General features: G+C 48.3%; 1 protein-coding gene across 1 annotated transcript in view; it reads right to left on the minus strand.

The window, feature by feature from the left end:
- The window catches only part of hydin (HYDIN axonemal central pair apparatus protein), an 84,665-nt gene that overhangs the window by 54,104 nt on the left and 10,246 nt on the right, over positions 1-20,315 (minus strand). The window contains exons 8-18 of the mRNA XM_062547928.1: positions 13,473-13,674; positions 12,480-12,663; positions 9,404-9,503; positions 8,701-8,819; positions 7,352-7,575; positions 6,603-6,670; positions 6,052-6,287; positions 4,312-4,412; positions 3,513-3,648; positions 3,194-3,358; positions 2,665-2,817 (exon numbers count right to left, since the gene is read on the minus strand). Of these exons, the coding sequence (XP_062403912.1) occupies positions 2,665-2,817; positions 3,194-3,358; positions 3,513-3,648; positions 4,312-4,412; positions 6,052-6,287; positions 6,603-6,670; positions 7,352-7,575; positions 8,701-8,819; positions 9,404-9,503; positions 12,480-12,663; positions 13,473-13,674 (1,688 nt within the window). The remainder of the gene's footprint in view (positions 1-2,664; positions 2,818-3,193; positions 3,359-3,512; positions 3,649-4,311; positions 4,413-6,051; positions 6,288-6,602; positions 6,671-7,351; positions 7,576-8,700; positions 8,820-9,403; positions 9,504-12,479; positions 12,664-13,472; positions 13,675-20,315) is intronic.

The raw sequence follows: 20,315 nt of genomic DNA on the forward strand, positions 1-20,315 counted from the left end.
ACAGTCTGCTATCGGCCAATTACACCCAGGGTGGGGAGACAGAGAGAGAGAGAGAGAGAGAGAGAGAGAGAGAGAGAGACAGAGAGAGAGAGAGAAAGAAAGCGATGGGGAGAGTCTACCACAAAGACAAATGCTGCCCTTGTCGAAAAATCTCCCTGATGCACATGCGACTCGAGGAGAGCCGTGGCCCCCAGTGGACGAGCGAAAATGGAGAGGGACTAATCCGAGACCACTGGGTCCGCCGAGTCACCTGGGAGTCATAGATCACTTTCTCAGCCTTTATCTTAAGGAGGGAGGGGAGTGAAAGTCGAGCTGGTCGATGGGGAGGTGGACTGGGGTGGTCTCCCCTTGAGAATGGGAATCTGAGCAAAGAAATGAGCAGGGCTGAAATTTCAATAATCAGATCAGACCTGCATTAAAGAGACTTAATGCCATTGATTGCTTTGAACTACAACCGGTGCGAGGGGGGATGAAGATGGAACCAAATCTCAGGAGCCCGTGTCTCCAGCCCCCAAAGGATCGCAATACCCCGGCATGCTCTGGTCTTTGCAACACAAAACTGACGAACAAAATGCAAACACGAGGCTGCGTTTGTTTTCAAAATCTTCCGTATTCTTTCAGCACCTCGAGCCAGCCTTTCAGGGCCCGCTGGCTGGCTTACCGCCACGCTATCGAGCCGCATGTAATGTAATTCCAGAAGAATCACGATCGATTGATGCCTGAAAACGCTTCGTAAAAACTCTCGCCTTATCAACGCACCGGTCTTGAGGCTTTAGAGGAGAGGACAGGGTCAGAGAATTTCCTGGGCTCGGCAGTTTGACGATGAATCTCATCAGGCGATCGGGACAGCTCTGACTGTGGTGGCGTGGCCGTGACAGTTATCAGCGCGCGTGCATCTGAATGCTCGCCGAGCGAGATGACAGGGGCAGAGAGGTGAAGTTATGTCCTACAGATAGACTTATCTCGGCTCCTCTTGTATTCCCTTTGTTCCTGAGTTGTTGCACTCAGTCACTCACTGCTGAGAGGTGATGGGGGAGACAAGGGCAGAGAGAGAAGGGGAGGAGGAGGAGGAGGGGCAAAAAGGCCTGTTTTCAAGTCTCGTTCTCATGCACTGTGCCAAATGCCTCTACTGCAGTCATTTTGTACAATTTTACACAGAAACTACAACCTCTCAAAGCACAATATTGTGGTCCATTTTTTTCTTTGGGTAGGGAGGGGGGGGAACTCCTTTGAATACTGCACTGTCTGACTCTTGATTGCTTTCCAAAGGGCTGTCTAGTTACACCAAAGCTGTGAATGAGCAGAGAAAAATGGGACAGAGGAGAAAATAGAACTTTTTGTAGCGCGCATATATTACTGCAGAGTTGCCCCGCTCTCTCAATTCTTCTGACAGAGTTCGGAGTTTTCACTGCTCTAACCCAGTGCTCTCCAAGCATCACGATGGTCCTGTGTTTCTCCCGTCTTAAGGTCTTACCCACGTACCAGAGAGGGAATCATTTGTGGAGAGAGAAAAAAGGAACATCAAACATTGAGCTCAGCTTTGTTCTTCAGTGCTGTTGTGGAAATTTCATGAGCTTATTCACTAGAAACTCCAGATGCTCCCGTCACTGTCACCTGTCACTGTCTGTTCATCCGTATCACCATGACAGCGACAACCTTCTGTGATGTCACTGTTTGTGTGTTACCTGCTGGCTTGGTCCAAATATTTCAAAATGAAAATTTCTCTGTGAACATCTAACAGCATCATTTCAATAAGCTTACACATAACCCTCGCTATATTGGCTTTTTGTGAAGCTGTACTTCAAGTTGTCTTCCTTGTAAAAACCATTTAAAACACATTAGTGACACAGCATAGTCATACAGCAAAAATACACTACCATGCAAGACTAACCATCTCTGAAATGATACTTCCTTCCCCGATTCTGTGAGCTGCAGGTATTCATCACTGTGATGTGCCTAGTGGGCTGAATACATTGCTAAATAAGGACCATGTCTTTGGGAACAGGCACACAAACCCTCACCACCAGCCAGCAGAAAGCTGTGTTGGCGCAGTCATGTCGATGTTTAAAAATCGTGTTCAACAGCACCCGATGTCGGGCGTCCTGACTGCGTGGGGAGTGTAATGACATCTGCTCGAAGGGTATCGCGTTTCGCCACGCTGCTCTTAAGACATGTCATTTCCAGTTTCTGATTTCCGAGGATCCATTCCGACGGCGCGCATATCCGCCAAAGGCGGCCCCTGATGGAACGAGATGACAATATCGGGGGCAGCCTCGGAGACATGTGGCAAGCCTCCCGCAAGTCTCTGTGCAAGGATTCACTGTGAGCATGCCATGTAAAGTGAGAGGGGAACAGGAAGGCCAGGCCACTGACGCCAGCCATGCTGCTGAGAGCCATTTAATCCAATGAGGCAGCCTATTATTTACAAAGCCAACTAACCGCTCAGCCTATCCCCTGGGCCTTTGTGCACTTCATTAATTTGGAAATGAATTATACGAAACAGAGGTAGTTTCAATACGATCGGAGCAAACAGACAGAAGAATTAGCGTATTAGGACGGAGTTGTTTGCTGGCTTATCTCCGAGAGTCACCAAAAAAAAAAAAAGATGCTAAAGATGCACGGTCAGGTTCGTCCCTTCCTTCGGTGTCAGGGGACAGGACCTACCATCTGTGCGCGGAAGCGAGCCGGGATGGGGGAGCGGTTTGACAGCTGCAGCGGCCTGGGGACGTCCGTCAGCACCGGGACGATGCCAAAGTCCACCTCTGCAGAAGAGACATGGATGACCGGGCCCTGGGCGAGGCAGGACAGCAGCAGGGCCTGTGGGAGAAGGAAGGGGGGGGGGCACATAGGGCAGAGAGAGGGCCCAGAGCAGAGTCAATACGGCTTCACAGTGACAGACAGCCACTGCACTGCACACGCACAGCAATTAAAACGAATCATTTAAAAGGAGGACAGAAGAGGGAGAGCGAAAACAAGTTTCTGAAACTTACATCGCCTGCAGATATTTGCATTTCATAAAGCTGGGTGGGAACTTAAGTCTTATAAGTAAACATATTGTGTGCAACTTTTTTGGCTGTTTTTGTTTTTATATTAATGGCCCTTTCTTTCATTTCACCATATAACATCTACAGGAACACAAATACACACACACACACACACACGCACGGAGGGAAGGGCACCACTCTGAGCTCACCAGCGGTGAGTGCTGACTGCCCAGCACAGCGATACGAGCGGTGATGTCCAGAGGGCCCAGGGCCTTGGCCTGCACCACCAGTGGGATCTCTGCAGAGCCATGCGGCTGGATGACTCCCCGCGGGTGAGGACTGGAGTACAGCACAGAGGGATGCTCCTCGTACTCCTGACCACAAACACAGACGTCCAGTTAAGACAAGCATTTTCTTTTAAAAAAGCAGCTAGATACTGTACCTGCACACACTCAAACCTACTCACTACACAGAGTGAGAAACTCGAAGCAGTTAACGCCAGAGACCACACAAGAGATTGAGACTGACCTGAGACAGGAGGCCGTAGCAGGCCGGCAGGTCGCTGTTGTTGATCAGCTTCACTGGATGCTCGTAGGCGTAATCCAGGAAGCACCTCTCCAGCCGCAGTGCAGGGGACTCCAGGGCCACCTCAGGGACGGAGCACCTGGACATGCCACAGATCCACTCATTTAGTAAAGCACAACTACTGTAGCTAAGACCGGATGCCTATGAGAAAAAACTTAATAAACGAATGTACGGTACATATAAAAAACCCTGGTACTCAAATAACACCACAACCACTTTCAATAGTCACATCCATGAAATTGTCCATGTTTTCCGTATTTGAATGTAAAAAATGTTGGGGGGAAAGCTATTTTTCCATTCTTGTTTGGCTTTGACATTGCTTTCCAAACTCTGTTTGCATGACTTTGTTGTATTGTTTTAGTTTGCCATTGACTGTGAGGACACTGTGTAGTGTTAGCCGCATTGTAATCTTGAACGGCATTTGAAAAGGTCATTACATTCTGGGGATGTTCATTTGCCTGACTGCTTTGAAATCTTCAGCCCAATGTTGTTTACAATGCGTCTTAGTAAATATAAATACAAAGCAGAGGAAATAGCATGCTGTTAGCTATATATCATTTATTGTGCTTGTGCTCACAAATGAGAATATCCTTAATGAGGCCGTTAGACAAAGACCAACATTCATTTCGTTAAATGAAGTAGCAATCTGAAGATATACACTTTAATGTCTCCGGAGAGGACAGAGTGCTTCCGCGAGCAGCTGTTTCTAATCTGTTCCTCATGGTTAACCATCCTGACTGACCTGGCATGGATCGGGAGGGCCAGCACATCCTCACCAACGCCCTGGACATCCACCACCAGGGCCAGGCTGTAGCTGCGGACAGTGTTGGAGCACAGGGTGACCTGCCGGGGCACAGGCGAGCGGAAGATAAGTGTGATGCTGAACTGAACCAGATAAGAGACCTCTGCGTGAGTATGACTGGAGAAATGCACAGCCTTCAACAGACATTTTAGGGTGAGCCAACTAAAAGATAAACCGTATGTACTAGTTGTCGAGTCAGGAGGAAAAGCATTTTTTTTTTTATTTGTTGTGGCTATGCCTAAGCTGGCGTATCAGGCTGGTGTGTAGGAAGAGTGTGAGTGGAAATTAAGTTACATGCTTTATTGCACACAGCAGCAACTGCTGTGATGGGGGAGAGTGATGGCAGATGCCTTAGTCCTGCGGAGTTGCCTGCTGAGAACATACACGAGCTCTCACACATACATATTCACACACAAACAGCAGCACAACACACACACACACACACAAACACACACACACGCACACATACGCACACACACGCACACACACGCACACACACGCACACGCACACACACACACACACACTGTACACACAAGCACATACGCTCATTAAGACAAACACAGAGTGCAGACACACAGAAACAGATTTGGATGGATTTTGCCTGTCTGTGCCAGGTTTTTAGCTACAGTCTCATTTGATGTGCCAATCGGAGTGTGTGTGTGCGTGTGTGTGTATGTTTGTGTGAGATTGTGCATCTGCTAATGCATGCTTGTGTGTGTGTGTGTATGTATGTGCTAGAGCGCTTGCACATGTGTGTGTGTGTGTGTGTGTTGTGTGTTGTGTGTGTGTGTGTGGTCTTTCTCTGGGATTATCCTCTGTCCATGTGTGCGCGGCGCTGGCCCAGTCTCATCCATATTCCGTCCTCTCTGCGCAGAGCAGAGCGGAGTGGAGCCGAGCCCCTCATTAGGGCCGGTCAGCGGCCCCGATCCGCTCGGCTGTCACCAGCGGTGGGGAAGAGCTGCCGGGGCGGCACGCTGACAGGAGACACCTCGCACAAAAGAGGCCGCCAGACAGCTGGACAGATCCAGCAGATTAGCCCCCGGGAGGAAGTGACAGCTCCCCCACAGCCCCCCCCCACAGTCTCCCCCCCACCGGAGATGGGAGAACGCCGCCCCGGCTGACAGGTACACAAGGTAACCTGCGCCAGGAAAGGCTGGCAAAGGGAAGACAGGATAATCACAGCCCCGGATGAGATAGGAGCGGAGATGGGGAGCGAGAGAGACAGAGAGAGAGAGAGAGAGAGAGAGAGAGAGAGAGAGAGAGAGAAAGAGAGAGAGAGAGATGTCTTCTTTTGGTCTGTCTTGATATAATGGAAGCCTGCAGACCTTTAAAGGAGAAAAAAGCCTGGCCTTGAGGCTGATTACGGATTAAAGGTCTCCTCTTGATTAAAAGCTCTGAGATTTAGAAGAGCCTTCAATCAGCTGGCCTTTTCCAAATGACTCAGCACACAAGCAGTGGCTCTCCACGCCAGCGTGACACCTCCCTCAGTCCCCCACAGAAAGCAATGAAGGGCATCACGATGAACCAGCCTCATTGTTCTTGACAGGACCAGATACCAGCCTACTTTGCATTGTATTTGCTTTATTTCTAAATTGTCCCATGCTATCTCCATCCAGGAAAAATCATTTCCATATGTTTTAACCATTGCGTCTATGTTGCGGCCACTGTTGGGATTTTACCTTGAGGTCCATCTGTCCTTGGGCACGCACTGTTCCAGAGCTGGGAACGACGGAGAACTCGGTGGGGTGCTCTCCCGATGACTCGCCTATGAGCCAATCGGTTCTGTTTAGCTCCGACACCTGGAGTGCGCTGGTGACGCTGGGCGGTCCGGTGCCATCCCCTGGAACCCGGAGGTCGAAGGTCATTGGCACCAGTGAGGTGTTGGTCAGGCAGCAGGCCAGTGTCTGTGGAAACCCTGTGAGTAAAAACAGGAGGAAGCTGGATTTATGCCATGGGAAGATGATCTAGGTTCAGGAAGCAAAAACCCATTTTTTGGTATAAAGAGAAGACCAAAGAATATTAAGGTGATCATTAGCAGAACCTGGATGATAAGCTAAGATGGGACAAAAACCTGGCAAAAAAAACATTTACTCTCAGAACCAAGAAGTCTACTCCATTTGTAGAGAGTGCTGTGCACAAGTCATTATTGAACAGTGAGACATGAGCACTAGTCACCTGGCATACAGCCGCATTGATTTCAAATGAAACACCACGCTACAAGTTCATTTACCGAAGGACACCTCCCCGAAGTTGAGCTCCGGGATGCTGAAGTGGAACGTGGGCCCCATTACACAGCCCCTGCAAGACATAAAGCACCACAGAGAGCCTTGAGTTTGAGTCTGGGGCCTCCGCTGAGCATGTGAAGGTCACTGGACGCCGAGAAGCAATTAATGAAAATCGAGAGTGTGCAAAGCAGAGAGGGAGCGAGAGAGCAACTGAACGAAAGAGAGGAAGAAGGAGTGGAATAGGAGAGAGAGAGAGAGAGAGGGGAAGGGAGGGGGAGGGAAAAAAACAAAATCAGTCAATTTCTTGGATGACAATGCAGAAGGGTAATTCAGTGATCCTCACACTCAGCACTCTCCCATGGTAATACATCTTAATCAGGACGAGGTGCCAGGATTGGAGTGGGTGAGAGTCTGAGAACCAACAGTGCTCACGCCAAACACCCCCCCCCCCACCCACCCCCCCACCCACCCACCCCGCATTGTACTTTTCACTTAGGTACAACCCTGAAGGAGTCATTTAATTCATTGTATAAATCATGCAACAATAGGAAAGCAAAGCAGTGGTTAGAAAGAGAGTTCCCAGCCAGGGGACAGACAGGATGCATGGCGGTGGCGGTTTGTGGAGGGTCATATTTATTCATGTGGTAAATTGAGATGAAAAGCTGAGGCTAAGCACTGTTGAGGAGGAGGAGGAGGACACAGGGGAGGGGATCGGGAGGGGGATCATTGATACCCAAGAGGAGGTAGGGGTCACCTGAACGTCAGGACGAGAGGCAGAGGGTTTCCCTCGACGGCAAAGTAGAAGTCCTCGGAGAACGCTCCCAGGGTGCTGGAGGAGAAGGTGACCTCCAGGGCATGGCAGTCCCCAGGGGGGATCCTCCCCGTGACGGGGCTGAACGAGAAGCACAGGCCCAGGGCAGAGCTGGCGTCCAGGACTCGGTACGACGCAGCTATGAGTCCTTTATTGGTCAGGAGGACCTAGAGGTAACAGTGATGAATCAGTCCAAATAAAAGCTCAGTGGTTCAATGGGGATCAAGTTTGGTTAAGTTAAAGAAGTGGACACAGGCGCTAGTCCCCTCAATGCTACTGACACAGTTCATGTTTGGTCCTTTACAAGACCAGAGGCATGCATTGGACAAATAAACGAGAGTCACTTTACAATTTTACATTTTACTATGAATCAACTTTTTTTCTGGTTTCTGGTTTGGTACTTCATCATAGTTTTTCACAACAGTTTCCCTTTTCTTTCCGACACTCTTGTTGCATGAGGCTGAAGATCTACATTTCCCCACACCAGAGTTTATTACATTGCTCCACTGCTGTTTGGCCTGGAAAATGAAGTTATCGCCCGCTTTAGCGTCTGTCGTCATGCGTGCAACGCCGGAGCCTGTTTGTGAATCTCCACGCTCACACGAGCCCTCTGGCGTTATCGCGGCGAACCTTTTGCTCTAACTCAATTTGCGGTTAAAAGTGTGCACTCGCGCATGGTCTGACAGCTTAATAAGAAAGAGAGCACCATCACCGGCTCGGCGAGATTGCTCCTGGAACGTCGCCTCCTCGCAGAATGGCAATGCGCGAGGTTACTGGCTATTAAAATTCAAACTGTCGACTCCCGATGCCCGGACAACTAAAGTAATCGCATCACAAGCATATCCAAATACCAGAGCCACTGAATTGTCTCAGGAAACCTTTTGCATAATTCAGCCGAAAGTATTTTCAAACTGTGCCAGGGTCTGTTCTAATTGAGACTCCTGATAATAACAATAGACTTCAATTATTCATTAAGTTGGCTGATGCCGAATATACACTTGTGATCTGCCGATTGTTATCAGACAATGAAATATTAAATATGAGACTATGGTGTTTACTTTTTAATAATAGATTAATCAAAAGACTAGAGTTTGTATTTGATTATTTCTATCTCCCTTTTGTCTGTTGCCATGCTTTGTCGCCCTAATAGGGAACGGGGGAGGGGGGAGGGGGCACAACCCGATCCCTTCAGCTCTTGCTCTGAAACATGAAAATGTGCTTCATCCTCCTGATCTAGTGTAAGGCCCACTAAGGCTGACAAGTGCCTCTGGAAACACTGCATGTACACATACCTCATAGCTATGCTTGGAGCCGATGAAGATGTTGCCCATATCCAGAAGGTCAAAGTTGAACTGGAGTTTGGGGCCAATGCCCTCTCCCTTAATGCGGAGAGGCAGACGAGACTCACGGCCTGATGGAGACACATATAACACCACCCGAAAGCAAAAGCTGAGAATACACACACAACATTCAGTAGTTGGCCATCGTGCAACACAACTACTACACACACTCACTGAAAACACACACTGTAATTGGTTTGGGCATTCTGACAAGGCATGCACAGGGTGGTCCCTCAGGGGAGCAAGTCAACACGCCAGGGATGTTTTTGGGGGATTGCAGCAGAGGCATAGGGTGATTGGTGGAGGAGTTTGTTTTTTAGGGGTCACAATAACGCATCCAGTGTCCTTCACTCCCTATGCAAATGAATGAAAATCTGACCACCATCACCACAGGCAGCAGATGCAAATGATTAAATGATGAAACAGCTCGCTGGAAGCAAATGTAAGTTGGAAGTCAAATGGCCTGGGTGCACTTTTAAAGTCTACGCACAAGTGCACGCTTTTAAAATGACCCTTTAAGAGTGACCACATTTCACTGACAGGCAAATACTGACATGAAATAACAATTTTCGTGGAATTTGACCCATTCTTGGTTCCAGCCATATTCTTCACAACTGGGGCCATATTTTGAGTAAGCAGTGTGCTGTGAGCGTACCTGTTATATCACAGTACACAGTCTGCTGATAGAGTTTGGCCTCCTGGGGCTTGAACACGATGTTGACCTCTACTGTGCTGTTGGGCCACACGTCTCCCTCCTGCAAAGGGCACAGAGAAGAAGACCACTTAACACCCTCCTGACTCTGGAGCCCGAGCTCAGAATCCAACTAGGCTGGGACCGTGGTTACACATGTCATGTGCTAACCCCACTGCCTTCTTCACAGTCCCTGCATTCATTCACTTTTCACTTCACAGGTTGGTGAGCTGAACCAGCTTGGGTGGACCTGTGTGTTTTTTCTCCTGGGCTGATACTTCTCCGAGTCTGTGTAAGGAACTGGGGTTAATTGAAGTAAGCAAACTATATCCAAGGGTCTCTCCTCGACCAACAGGAAAATCTATGAATGCACAGCCAGCATCTTCTAACCCAGATCAAGCCTCTGCTCGGAATTCTTAAGCATGCACATATGCATATTTCCAAAGAAACGTGGGAAGTGATCGAGCAATTGGGCAATTGGATGCCTTAAGTTATTTGTACATGTCTGCCTGTGAGAAAAAGCAAAGGGGCTAACACTAAAATGCTCTGACAACGGCAAAAGTCAGGGCCCTTACACCGGTGGTGTGTGAGTGTGTACTGTATGTGTGTGAGCGTGTGTGTGTGTTTTCTCAGTGTGTCTTGGCAGAGAGGATCGGCTGAGAAAAGGCAGCGAGGACTTGCACACAGCGCGGGTGTTTGCCTTGGAGGTCATAGAGAGTGGCAGCAGAGTGCTGACGCAGCACCGCCACTGTGTGCTTTGCTTTATTCTGCCCGTATTCATTCAAGTGAGGCTAAAATCTTTCTCATTGTTCCCCACACACCGCCCCCATCAGTCCCTCCGCCCCTCGTCATTTTTTCCCCCCTTCTTGACTCTCGCTTGTCCTCAGGAAGCCTCTCCAGACCTGCAGTGCAACATGGACATGGGGGGGGGTGAGTCACCCTGGCCTCCCTGAGGAGCTGGCCATGCTTTTGAGATGCCCCCGGCAGCCAGCATGTCTCGCTGAGCTATGGGGATGGATGAGGAGCAGGAGCGCTGTGTCTCCAGGGGGAGGGAGGGGATGAGCAGAGTAGGGGGGGGGGGGGGGGGGTTGAGGGGAGCGGAGGGGGTTGGGGGGTGTGGTGGGGTGGTGAGGGTTGGCTGGTGGGGTGAAATCAGGTTAGAGTCTCATCCGAGCCTCTGACTCAGCGAAAAAACAACAGCCCTGTCATGTCGCTCGACACAAACACAGTAGGGCTCTCTGTTTGTGCCCTGTCACCCTCTGTCACTGCCTCTCTACCACACACACACACACACACACACACACACACACACCAGACGTCTATGCTAAGGTCATGTACTAAGACGGCAGATGACAACAGCTTGGCGTAATGTGCAGTGTCATGATACAGGTATCAGACAGATTAGCATGCGGGGCCAGTAATGTGCTGTTTATTTCAGGGCAGGAGTCTGGGCTGGGTTTCATCAAAGCAGCGGGCCTCACACCCAGCCACACCGCGTAAGCCTCTGAGACAGATCCGTCACTGTCAGGGCAGGAGAGAGCTCCTGTACAAATGAAGGGATAAATCGGAGGCTCAACCTCCCGAGGCTGCATGGACAATGTGCACAACACTTCACGACAGCCCACGGAGAGAGTGATCTGTAAGTAATACATCATGGAATGCACTGATGTTCGGAATTGTCGGGACAGGCGGGGCACTGTGATCAATGGCAATGATTTCAGCAGTGGTTAGCCCAAGTTTAAAAGTAGAGTTTTTCTACTTGAAGAGTTAAGCATCCATTTGCAGTCCATGCTCGACAAACCTTTGGATGTGTTCAATAAGTGGAGAACCAGACAGGGCTAATGATAGGATCTCCATTTAATCTGGCCCATATGTTTACACATATGGCTACACAGGGTAAAGTCCTTGGGGACTTTTGATTTAATTTATGCATGAGGTAAACACTCTTCCTCCTAGTTCTATAACCCAACTGGATAGTGCCAGAGGAAGAAACTAGCACTGCTGTGACGTTTGCTATATTGGGTTTTGCGGGACAAACACAAACACACACACACACACACACACACACACACACACACACACACACACACACACACACACACACACACACACGCACACAAACACACACACACACACACACACACACACACACACACACACACACACACACACACACACACACACACACACACACACTCACAAACATTTACATTTATTCATTTGGCTGACACTTCTGTACAAAAGTGAAGTGAAAATAGAGAAGAATCAAGGTACAGTGCAAGTAGGACAAATCTTTCCCTGGCCTTGACCACAATGCAACAATAACTGTTACTTTGTATAAGAAATTCAATGACAATTCTATGTCAGGGATGCAGATAAGAGAAATAGGCAGGGCAGGGAACAACATTATGGTAAGTTGCCGTGTGTTGAGAGGAGGTATTCTTGGAAGAATGGGACTTCAAGAGGTTTTTGACAATAGAGAGGGATGCCTCTGCCAACGGGGAACCACAGAGGAGAATAGTTTGGATTGGCGTGAGGGTGCGGGTGGCGGTACCAGGGGGCATTCTTTGGAGGAGCGCAGTAGGCAGGTGATAGCATATGCCTTTATGAGAGCACTCAAGCAAGTGGGTGAGGAACCGGAGATCACGTTGTAGGCTAACAACAGCATTACTGTAACGATTTGAATTTGATGCAGGTGGCTACGTGTTTTGGCCATTTTGGTTTTATTGAAAAGCAGACACGCCACTACGTACTGGACCATCTGTAAAGGGAGGACTGTTAGAAGGGTGTCGCAGTAGTTGAGGCATGAGATAACCATGGCCTTTGCCAGGACTGGGGTAGAATATTGAGTTAGACAAACCCATACACACACAAACACACACAGACACACACAGACACACACACACAGACACACACACACACACACACACACACACACAGAAACACACATATACGCACACACATATACAGTATATTGTATGCACACACGCACACACACACACACACACAGACACACACACACACACACACACACACAGACCAGAGGCTCTATGATGATGTGTTGGTGGGAGAAGGCCAGGCGCTCGTCGCGTAGCTGCCTCCGGCGCTCCTGGAATGTGCGGGAGAGCAGGGAGAGCTGGTGGCGGGCAGTGGGGTCCGCTCCACACTCCGTCAGGAACTGATCCATCTCGTCATCCGCCTCCTGCTGGAGGTCCACACAGAACCTGGAGGAGGAGGAGGAAGGAGAGAGAGTTAACGAGAGAGAGAGAAAGAGAGAGAAAGAGAGAGAGAGGTAGAGGTAGAAGTGGAAATAGAGAGTGGGTTAGATGAAGAAAGGGTGTTTGAGAAGGATAGAGGATGACATAGAAAGAGAGAGAGAGGGAGAGAGAGAGAGAGAGAGAGAAGTACAGAGAATGAGAGAAAGCTGGGCAGATAAGCCTATAAGCAGAGAGTTAAAGACAAATAAAAAGGGAGGTGTAGGCAGAGATAAACAGAGACAGGGGAGGCACACAAACACAAAGGGCAGTGGAGAAGGCAAATGAACTCTTGTGAAAAGAACAAGAGAAACAAAGCAGCAGGAAAAAGAGCTGAAGGGAAAGAGAGAGAGAGAAAAGTAAAGGGGAGCAGCATGGAGAAAAACAGCGACAGAGAAAGTGTGAAAGAGAGAGAGAGAGAGAGAAAGAGAGAGAGGAGACTAAATCAGAGCAAGTGAAAGGAAGACCTCGACAGATCAAAAGGCACCAGGAGGTTTGTCGCTAGTAAATCTGCCTCCCCTCCATCTCTCCCTCTACATCTGACAACAGTAGGCAGCTATTCTCACAGGGATCATGAAAGTCTCCACCACCACCCTTCCTCAGCCCATGGTACCCACTGCTGGATTAACAACAAATAACTTCAATCGTTCGCCCCTAAACCACAGAACGTCGCTCTGCTGTCTTCCACAGACAGTTCTACACACAATCTAAGAGAAATCCTGCTGCTATTCTAGAGCAGCCTGGTGATGGCGAGGACAATCCCAAGGGACATTTCCCACCTCTGTTTGTGTTGCTCCTCCTCCTCTTCCGTGGCGAAGCTCTTCCATTGGTAGTGCACGATGGCGTCGCTCCTGTTCACTATGGCGACCGAGCGCTGATTGGCCATGGAGATGTAGGTCTTCTCCAGGAGCACCGAGTTACGCTCCAGCCTCACGTTGGCGTCAGTCGCCGCTCCGTAAAGGCTGATGTAAACATCCTCCCCTGCAGGTGCATCCAAATCACAGACACATTCATCAGCACAACAGCGTCTATACAATGACCTCATTATGATGATGTGCTGTGGCTCATTCCAAAGACCATTTGCTCATGTGGCTTTCTTAAACAAAAAAAACCATACACAGTCAGTCGTGGACGGCTGATCATGAATTATTACAACAATGTAACAGGTAGCCTATTCGCTACATTCTACTATGTTGCCAGTAAAACAAGGTGGGAAGCAACAGGCTAGCAGAGCCCAGAAATGGAGACACTGCACAATATGTCTCCAAAGGTAATAGGTCATCAATTGCCCATTAATTAATTGTCACAGTGATTTCCTACAATGAGCGTATGCTGCCTGAATTAATGAATGGCTCAGCACACAGGTACACAGTCCCTGTACACCCATAATATAAATTGGGACCATGAGAATCAGTATATTTTGAGCGGTCATGGCAGTGCCTAATGGTCTATGGGCATCATCTAAGCATTCACAACAACTACAACTGTTGTCAAGTCCTTATTTGAGGTTTGTGTCTGTTTCAGTAATCAAGATGGCGCTGTTGCGTTAACAAGCTGAAGCACACCTGGTGTCAACAAACAGGTTTCCCAGGGGACAGCCCTCAGAGGTCATGTGACTGTAACCAAAGCAACCGCCATCATATACAAACAAAGACACTGCATGCAAACTAAGTGCCCAAATCACTGCCATGGTGTATGTAAACCACCAGCCCATTTTGATTTGGTTGAGGTAGTTTGGCTATATTCAAAGCAGGCGTCATGCACATGCACCTCATTAAGATTCTCAATTTGACCTTACCTTGACAAAACCACAATCACAAACAGCACAGAGTGAAAAGATATTCAAATTAGACACTGGCGACGCCAGACAGATCCATCATTATAATCTGTAAAGCGCGACAAACAAATTCACTCATCATAAAAATTCGAATGCTATTCTCCGTAATCCAGCCGCCAGAGAGTGATGCATGTCTAACATGTTTCATTTGTCATATTCTTCAGTACTAAATGAGCCCAATCCATCAAAACGTCTGTGAGTGAAGCAAAAACACCCTTCTTTCCATTCTACCTCAACAACCCCCCACCCCCCTTTTTTTTCAACTCAGAATAACAAACAAATTAAATGCCCTGAGTTTCAACAGCACAGTGGGAGGGAAGCTGTTGTGAGAGTCCCAATTCCTCTGACAACACCTCAAGTTTAAGTAAACAAATCTCCAACCGCAGACAGCAGACAAGAAAACTATCACACACACACACGACAGGAGCGGATTCAAAAACAGCCCTCGACACCCACACCCATATGACAGGAGCGGATTCAAAAACAGCCCTCGTCACACACACACATGACAGGAGCAGAGTCAAAAACAGCCCTGTCTGCCATGCTGCCAGTAATCCACTGCAGATGGCACCTGTACTCCTGCGCATGTTAACATGTTATTGTGAACAGGTTAAGAGAACTTTGACCACACAGACTCGCTAGTGTGAAGAGGAGGTAGTTTCATGTCACAAACAGCTATCATTAACCTTGTATTCTTGTTCAAATATGCAGCTGTTGAGGCTACAGCCCACAACACACACACACACACACACACACACACACACATCTCAATTCACAGAAAAGCATCTATTCTAAGAAAGTGAATCAAGAATCAGAGTCTATTCTTGATCTTTATATGTTAAAAAAAAAAAAAAAACACTAATGGAACTGCACACCCTTCCCCCTAAATCCCCTCCTCTGTCCTAATGACCGTGGGGAGCAACACTTCCTTGGTAAACATACAGTGGAGTCTTTGGGGGCTTCCCCTTCAAAGCCACGCGGGCTGATCAGTAAGAGCTCCACAGGGGCCAGTTTGTTATCAGGTCTGAGGCAGCCAGTGCCTGGTGTTGTTTTCCTCCTTTCGCCTCTTTAAGCATGCACACTCAGCTGCTCAGCACAGACACGGCCATCCATCTCTTTCTAGCACTAATCTCTCAAAGATATAGGTTATACTCCAAATGTGAACTGGCACCGAGTCCGGCTATCGGAAAACCTTCACAGAGCTGCTTCATCTAAAAACATTACAGGGAAATTTAAAGAGGGGGGAAATGAAACACTTGGCCCTCCTGAAGGGCCATGGCAGCGCGATATCTTTTTTAAAGGAGGAAAAAAGGGAAAAAAAGGAAACACAGCCAAAGACCAGAAATTAAATCAGGGGAACTGACATGGGACCTCTAAATGTGAACAAGCAGCTACAAAACTGTCACGGTAATTGGGGTTTGAAGTCTTTTCCGCCTAAAATGAAATGCTCTTCTTGTGTGTGTGTGTGTGGGTGGGTGTGTGTGTGTGGGTGTGTGTGTGTGTGTCTGTTTTTTTCCCTTTTCTCCACCTTCACTCTAGGGCTGCCCCCACCTCCTCCTCCCCCTCTGCTGCTGCTGCTGCTGCTGCTGCTGCTGGTGGTGTTGATGGTGGAGGATGGAGCTGAATATCTAATGACGGTGAGACACTGCGAAGAGAAGAGGGGAACCTGCCCCGCGCCCCACCCCACCCCCCCTCTGTTACATAACCACCATGTCTCCCAGCATTTAGAGGGAACCGGCATTGGCTAATGCACATTTTAGCGGAGAGGATAAATTCTAAGCCCGGCACATCTGATGGGCCCAGGAGCGGGGAATTAGCGTTTATTTTTATCTCTCTCTCAGATGCTCCACTCTGGGTGAAACCGTGGCGACAGAGGGAAGGGGGAGAGAATGGGGGTGATGGGGGGTGGGGGGGCTGGGGGAGGAAGAGGAAAATGAAACTACGGTAATTATCAGAGATGTAAGGGAGCAGACATAGGAGGATGACAGGCAGAGTATATTGTGGCTCTCTCTCTCTCTTGCATCCCTCCAACAGTGGGACACACAATCACACACACACAAACACACATGCACTCTCTCACACACACACACACACACACACACTCCCATGTGTGCCAATCTCACGCTTTCATCCGCTCACTCTCCTCTGATTAATTCTGCACTGCCATCAGTTTCTTCCTCCAGCAGAGGACATTTTAACCCCTGTCTCTGCCAGCGGAGTCAAGAAAAGAGGATGAGGATGAGGAGACGATGAGGAGGAGAGAGAGAGAGAGAGAAAGGGAGAGAGAGAAAGAGAGAGAGAGAGAGAGAGAGAGAGAGAGAGAGAGAGGGAGGAAGTTTTTTTGCCTTTGATTGCCTACACTGGTGGGGAGTGATGGAGAGCTGAACGCTGGTTGGAGAACCGCAACGGTGAAAGAGAGGGGGAGGGGTGGGACTGCCACTCAGAGAGCTTGTGTGTGTGTGTGTGCGCGTGTGTCTGTGTGTGTGTGTGTGTGTGTGCACACGAGGGTGCTTGTATGTGTATGTGTGTGTGTGTGTGTGTGTGTCTGGATGTGTATGCGTGTGTGTGCGTGCGTGGGCGCTTGTATATGTGTGTGTCTGTGTGTGTCTGTGTATGTGTGTGTGTGTGCGCGTGTGTGTGTGTGTGTGTGTGTGTGTGTGTGTGTGTGTGTGTGTGTGGGTGTGTGTGTGTGTGTGTGTGTGTGATGTCTTCATCGGCTCATGTAAAGTGCACTCTAAAGCAGCGGCAGAGAGCATTGGCTCTGATGTTGCAGCACAGAGGCTCAGTCTACACGCAAGTCCAGGAGGATTTCCTCCTTTTAGGGGAAGAAATGTTCCTCAAAGAGATTACCCAAAAAACACAACTCACAGGCAGACCTAAAACCTCAAAAACTGTGCCCAGTTTCTACACAAATCTTCAATAAATGCCAGATAAATTACTACCATTATTCACCATTTTAAGAATTAGTGCCTTTTTTGTTGTAAAAACATGATCTGAGCTGTCTTTCCCAAGCATACCAACGATCAAAATAATCAATGGTCACAGCACAGTCAGGCTTTTGGGAAATACCGCATCTCCCTATACTTGGCAGCTACTATTGCTGGGAGTTGACTGAGGGAAAAGTTGCTCATCTGAATCCCAGCTGGAAAAGCTCCAGAGCCAAATCTGCCATGCTTCAGCTGAATGGATGGAAGCACACAAAATGTAAATTATCCCCGAGGAAGGACTTGCGCTGTGTAAATAAATAAACAAATTAATAAATAAGCAAATACTGTATGCTTCCTTCTCTCCGCATTACCATAGATTATCATCCACAGGGGGTGTCGCCGTGAAGAAAGCAATCTGCCACACACGATCAGGAATCTCATGTTTTCCCAAACAGGACCGTTTGGTGTTTTGGGAATGGTGTGAGCTGTGATGAATCAGCCAACTCGCTGCTAGGCACTCTTGTGTTTATTTCTCACCGGATGGCTGAATTCATATAAAAATTGTGTGTGGTGATAAAAAAAAATTATAAAGGCCAAATTGGTTTTGAATTCCTTTGGAATGCAATCAGTGACCTCTGACCTATCAGGGGACAGATGAAATGCATGAACTACACAACTGTGCTGATTGTATTGTACATGGCTCATTTTGTTATGTATAATGGAGAGTCTGCATGTTGTTGTTATTGGATATCTCCCTGTTTGTGATCACAGAAGGGACTCAATGCTCTTTCATCTTCTACACTTGTCTGCAGCCCAAGGCTGTCCCAGCGTTATTGTAATGAAACACTCTCTCGTTTCACATGTTTGCTGTAATGACAAACTCCTTTAAAGAGCAACATGGTGAGGACCGAAATGGCCAGCATGCCAATGATGAAAGAGTTAACCAGCATGCCTCAATCGCTCAAACCATTTGTCATACAAAGGTCTCCGAAATGCATTTCTATTGTCGCAAGTCTATTTTAAGAAATGCATTACAATGTTGCAGTGGTGTGGGTGGAAGTGTGTGTGTGTGTGTGTGTGTGTGTGTGTGTGTGTGTGTGTGTGTGTGTCTCAGAGAGGAGAGACACACAGAGATCGAGAAACAGAGAGAGAGAGAAAGAGAGAGAGAGAGAGAGAGAGAGAGAGAGAGAGAGAGAGAGAGAGGGGTGTGGACTTTGAGGAAGCCAGAGTATCTCCCTTGAGAAAGCTACGGGAGAGGCTTTTAATGTGGAGAGAGAGAAAAAAAAGAAGGCAAGCGAACGGAGACGCTCTCTGCAGTGGCCCACCGCTGCGCTCTCCGGCCCCCCCGCCCCCCAGCTCCCCCCAGCTCCCCCCAGCTCCCCCCAGCTCCCCCCAGCTCTCCCCGGCTCCGGCAGAGCCGCTCCTGGGGATTTTCTGCTTCCTGTACCACAACTCAAACTCAGTAAGCAAATGCTAAAGGACGGATAAGGAAATGATCACAAGCAAAACAGCTGCTGGTCATTGAAAGGCATTTCAGCTCATTCAGACCCATGCGGATCCTGCCAAGCTCAAAATACTGTGCTTTCCATAGCAGTACTGTAGCTGTTAAAAAAAAAAAAACGATTCTATTTTTCGAAAGACAGACTTTCGAATTATAGGCTTGCTTCCAGAGATTATGTGTAGCTTGATCTCAGTAAGCAGTGTCATAAATGTGTCAGAACAAGTGAAAAGCTGACACCATGCGTTCCAGCAGTCCGTCCCAGGGTCCCTAACATGTTGTCAGCGTTGCTGTACAGGAACGAGGAAGAATGTGGACATTTTTGGCAGCATAGAGACCAACTGCAGTTGCAGTGCAGTCTCCCTCTTTCTCTCTCTCTCTCTCTCTCTCTTTCTCTCTCCTTCTCTATCTCTCTATCTCTCTCTCTCCTTCTCTATCTCTCTCTCTCCAACAGCCTGTTCTGACGGTGGTGGAGCGCCAGGAGGACAGACCTCCCGAGCAGCTTAATCTGAAACATAAATGAGCCGCAGACAGGGGAAGGTGCTAAATTAAAAATGATACGTCCCTGATGGGCCTAAAGTGGTCTTTTTAGAGTGGCGTGCACAATGAAATGTTAATGGAGCTGCCCTTCAGCGGACCCGTGTGTTTATGCACCGAGACAGCGCTGCACCCGGAAGAGCCCGGCCTGCCTACCTCAGCCACATTTTGCCTTCACATGTGAACACACACACACACACACACACACACACACACAGAGCACAACACAAAGTCTGCATGCACTTGCAAGTAACCATATGTACATATGCATATGCATGCATGTGCGTGTGTACAAACATGCTTGCATTCACACACATACAGTACTCAAACAAACAAAACATAGCCTATATTGGGATGCCTACCATCTCGAGGTGAACCCTCAACTATGTTAATATATCACCACACCTTTTTATACAGACACAGACACACATAACACACAACTACTACACACACAATCACACAAACAAACTCATATTAACAGCACTTCCCTATCTTAAACTGTGGCTCAAACGGAAAGGTTTACTGCATTGGTCTCTGTGATAAGCCTCGTCACATAGCCCTGACAGTGGGTCTATCAAAACACCATTAGCAGCCGTCGCAGCAGCAGCAGCTGGGCTTTTCCCATCAATAGCCCATCACATTAATGAGCAAGTCCTCTTTCTGTCATACATCAACTGATAGCTCAATCATAGTTAGGCTTTTTTCCCCCTTTTTCCTCAGGCAAGGTCATTTGGCCAGGACCTGCCAAATCACAGAGGAAGACTTGAAAACCCAATAACCACAACAAAGTGCTCATCTCATTGTCTTCCACATACAGCACTGT

Source organism: Sardina pilchardus, chromosome 10 (assembly GCF_963854185.1).
Source record: "Sardina pilchardus chromosome 10, fSarPil1.1, whole genome shotgun sequence".
Classification (NCBI taxonomy): Eukaryota; Metazoa; Chordata; class Actinopteri; order Clupeiformes; family Clupeidae; genus Sardina; species Sardina pilchardus.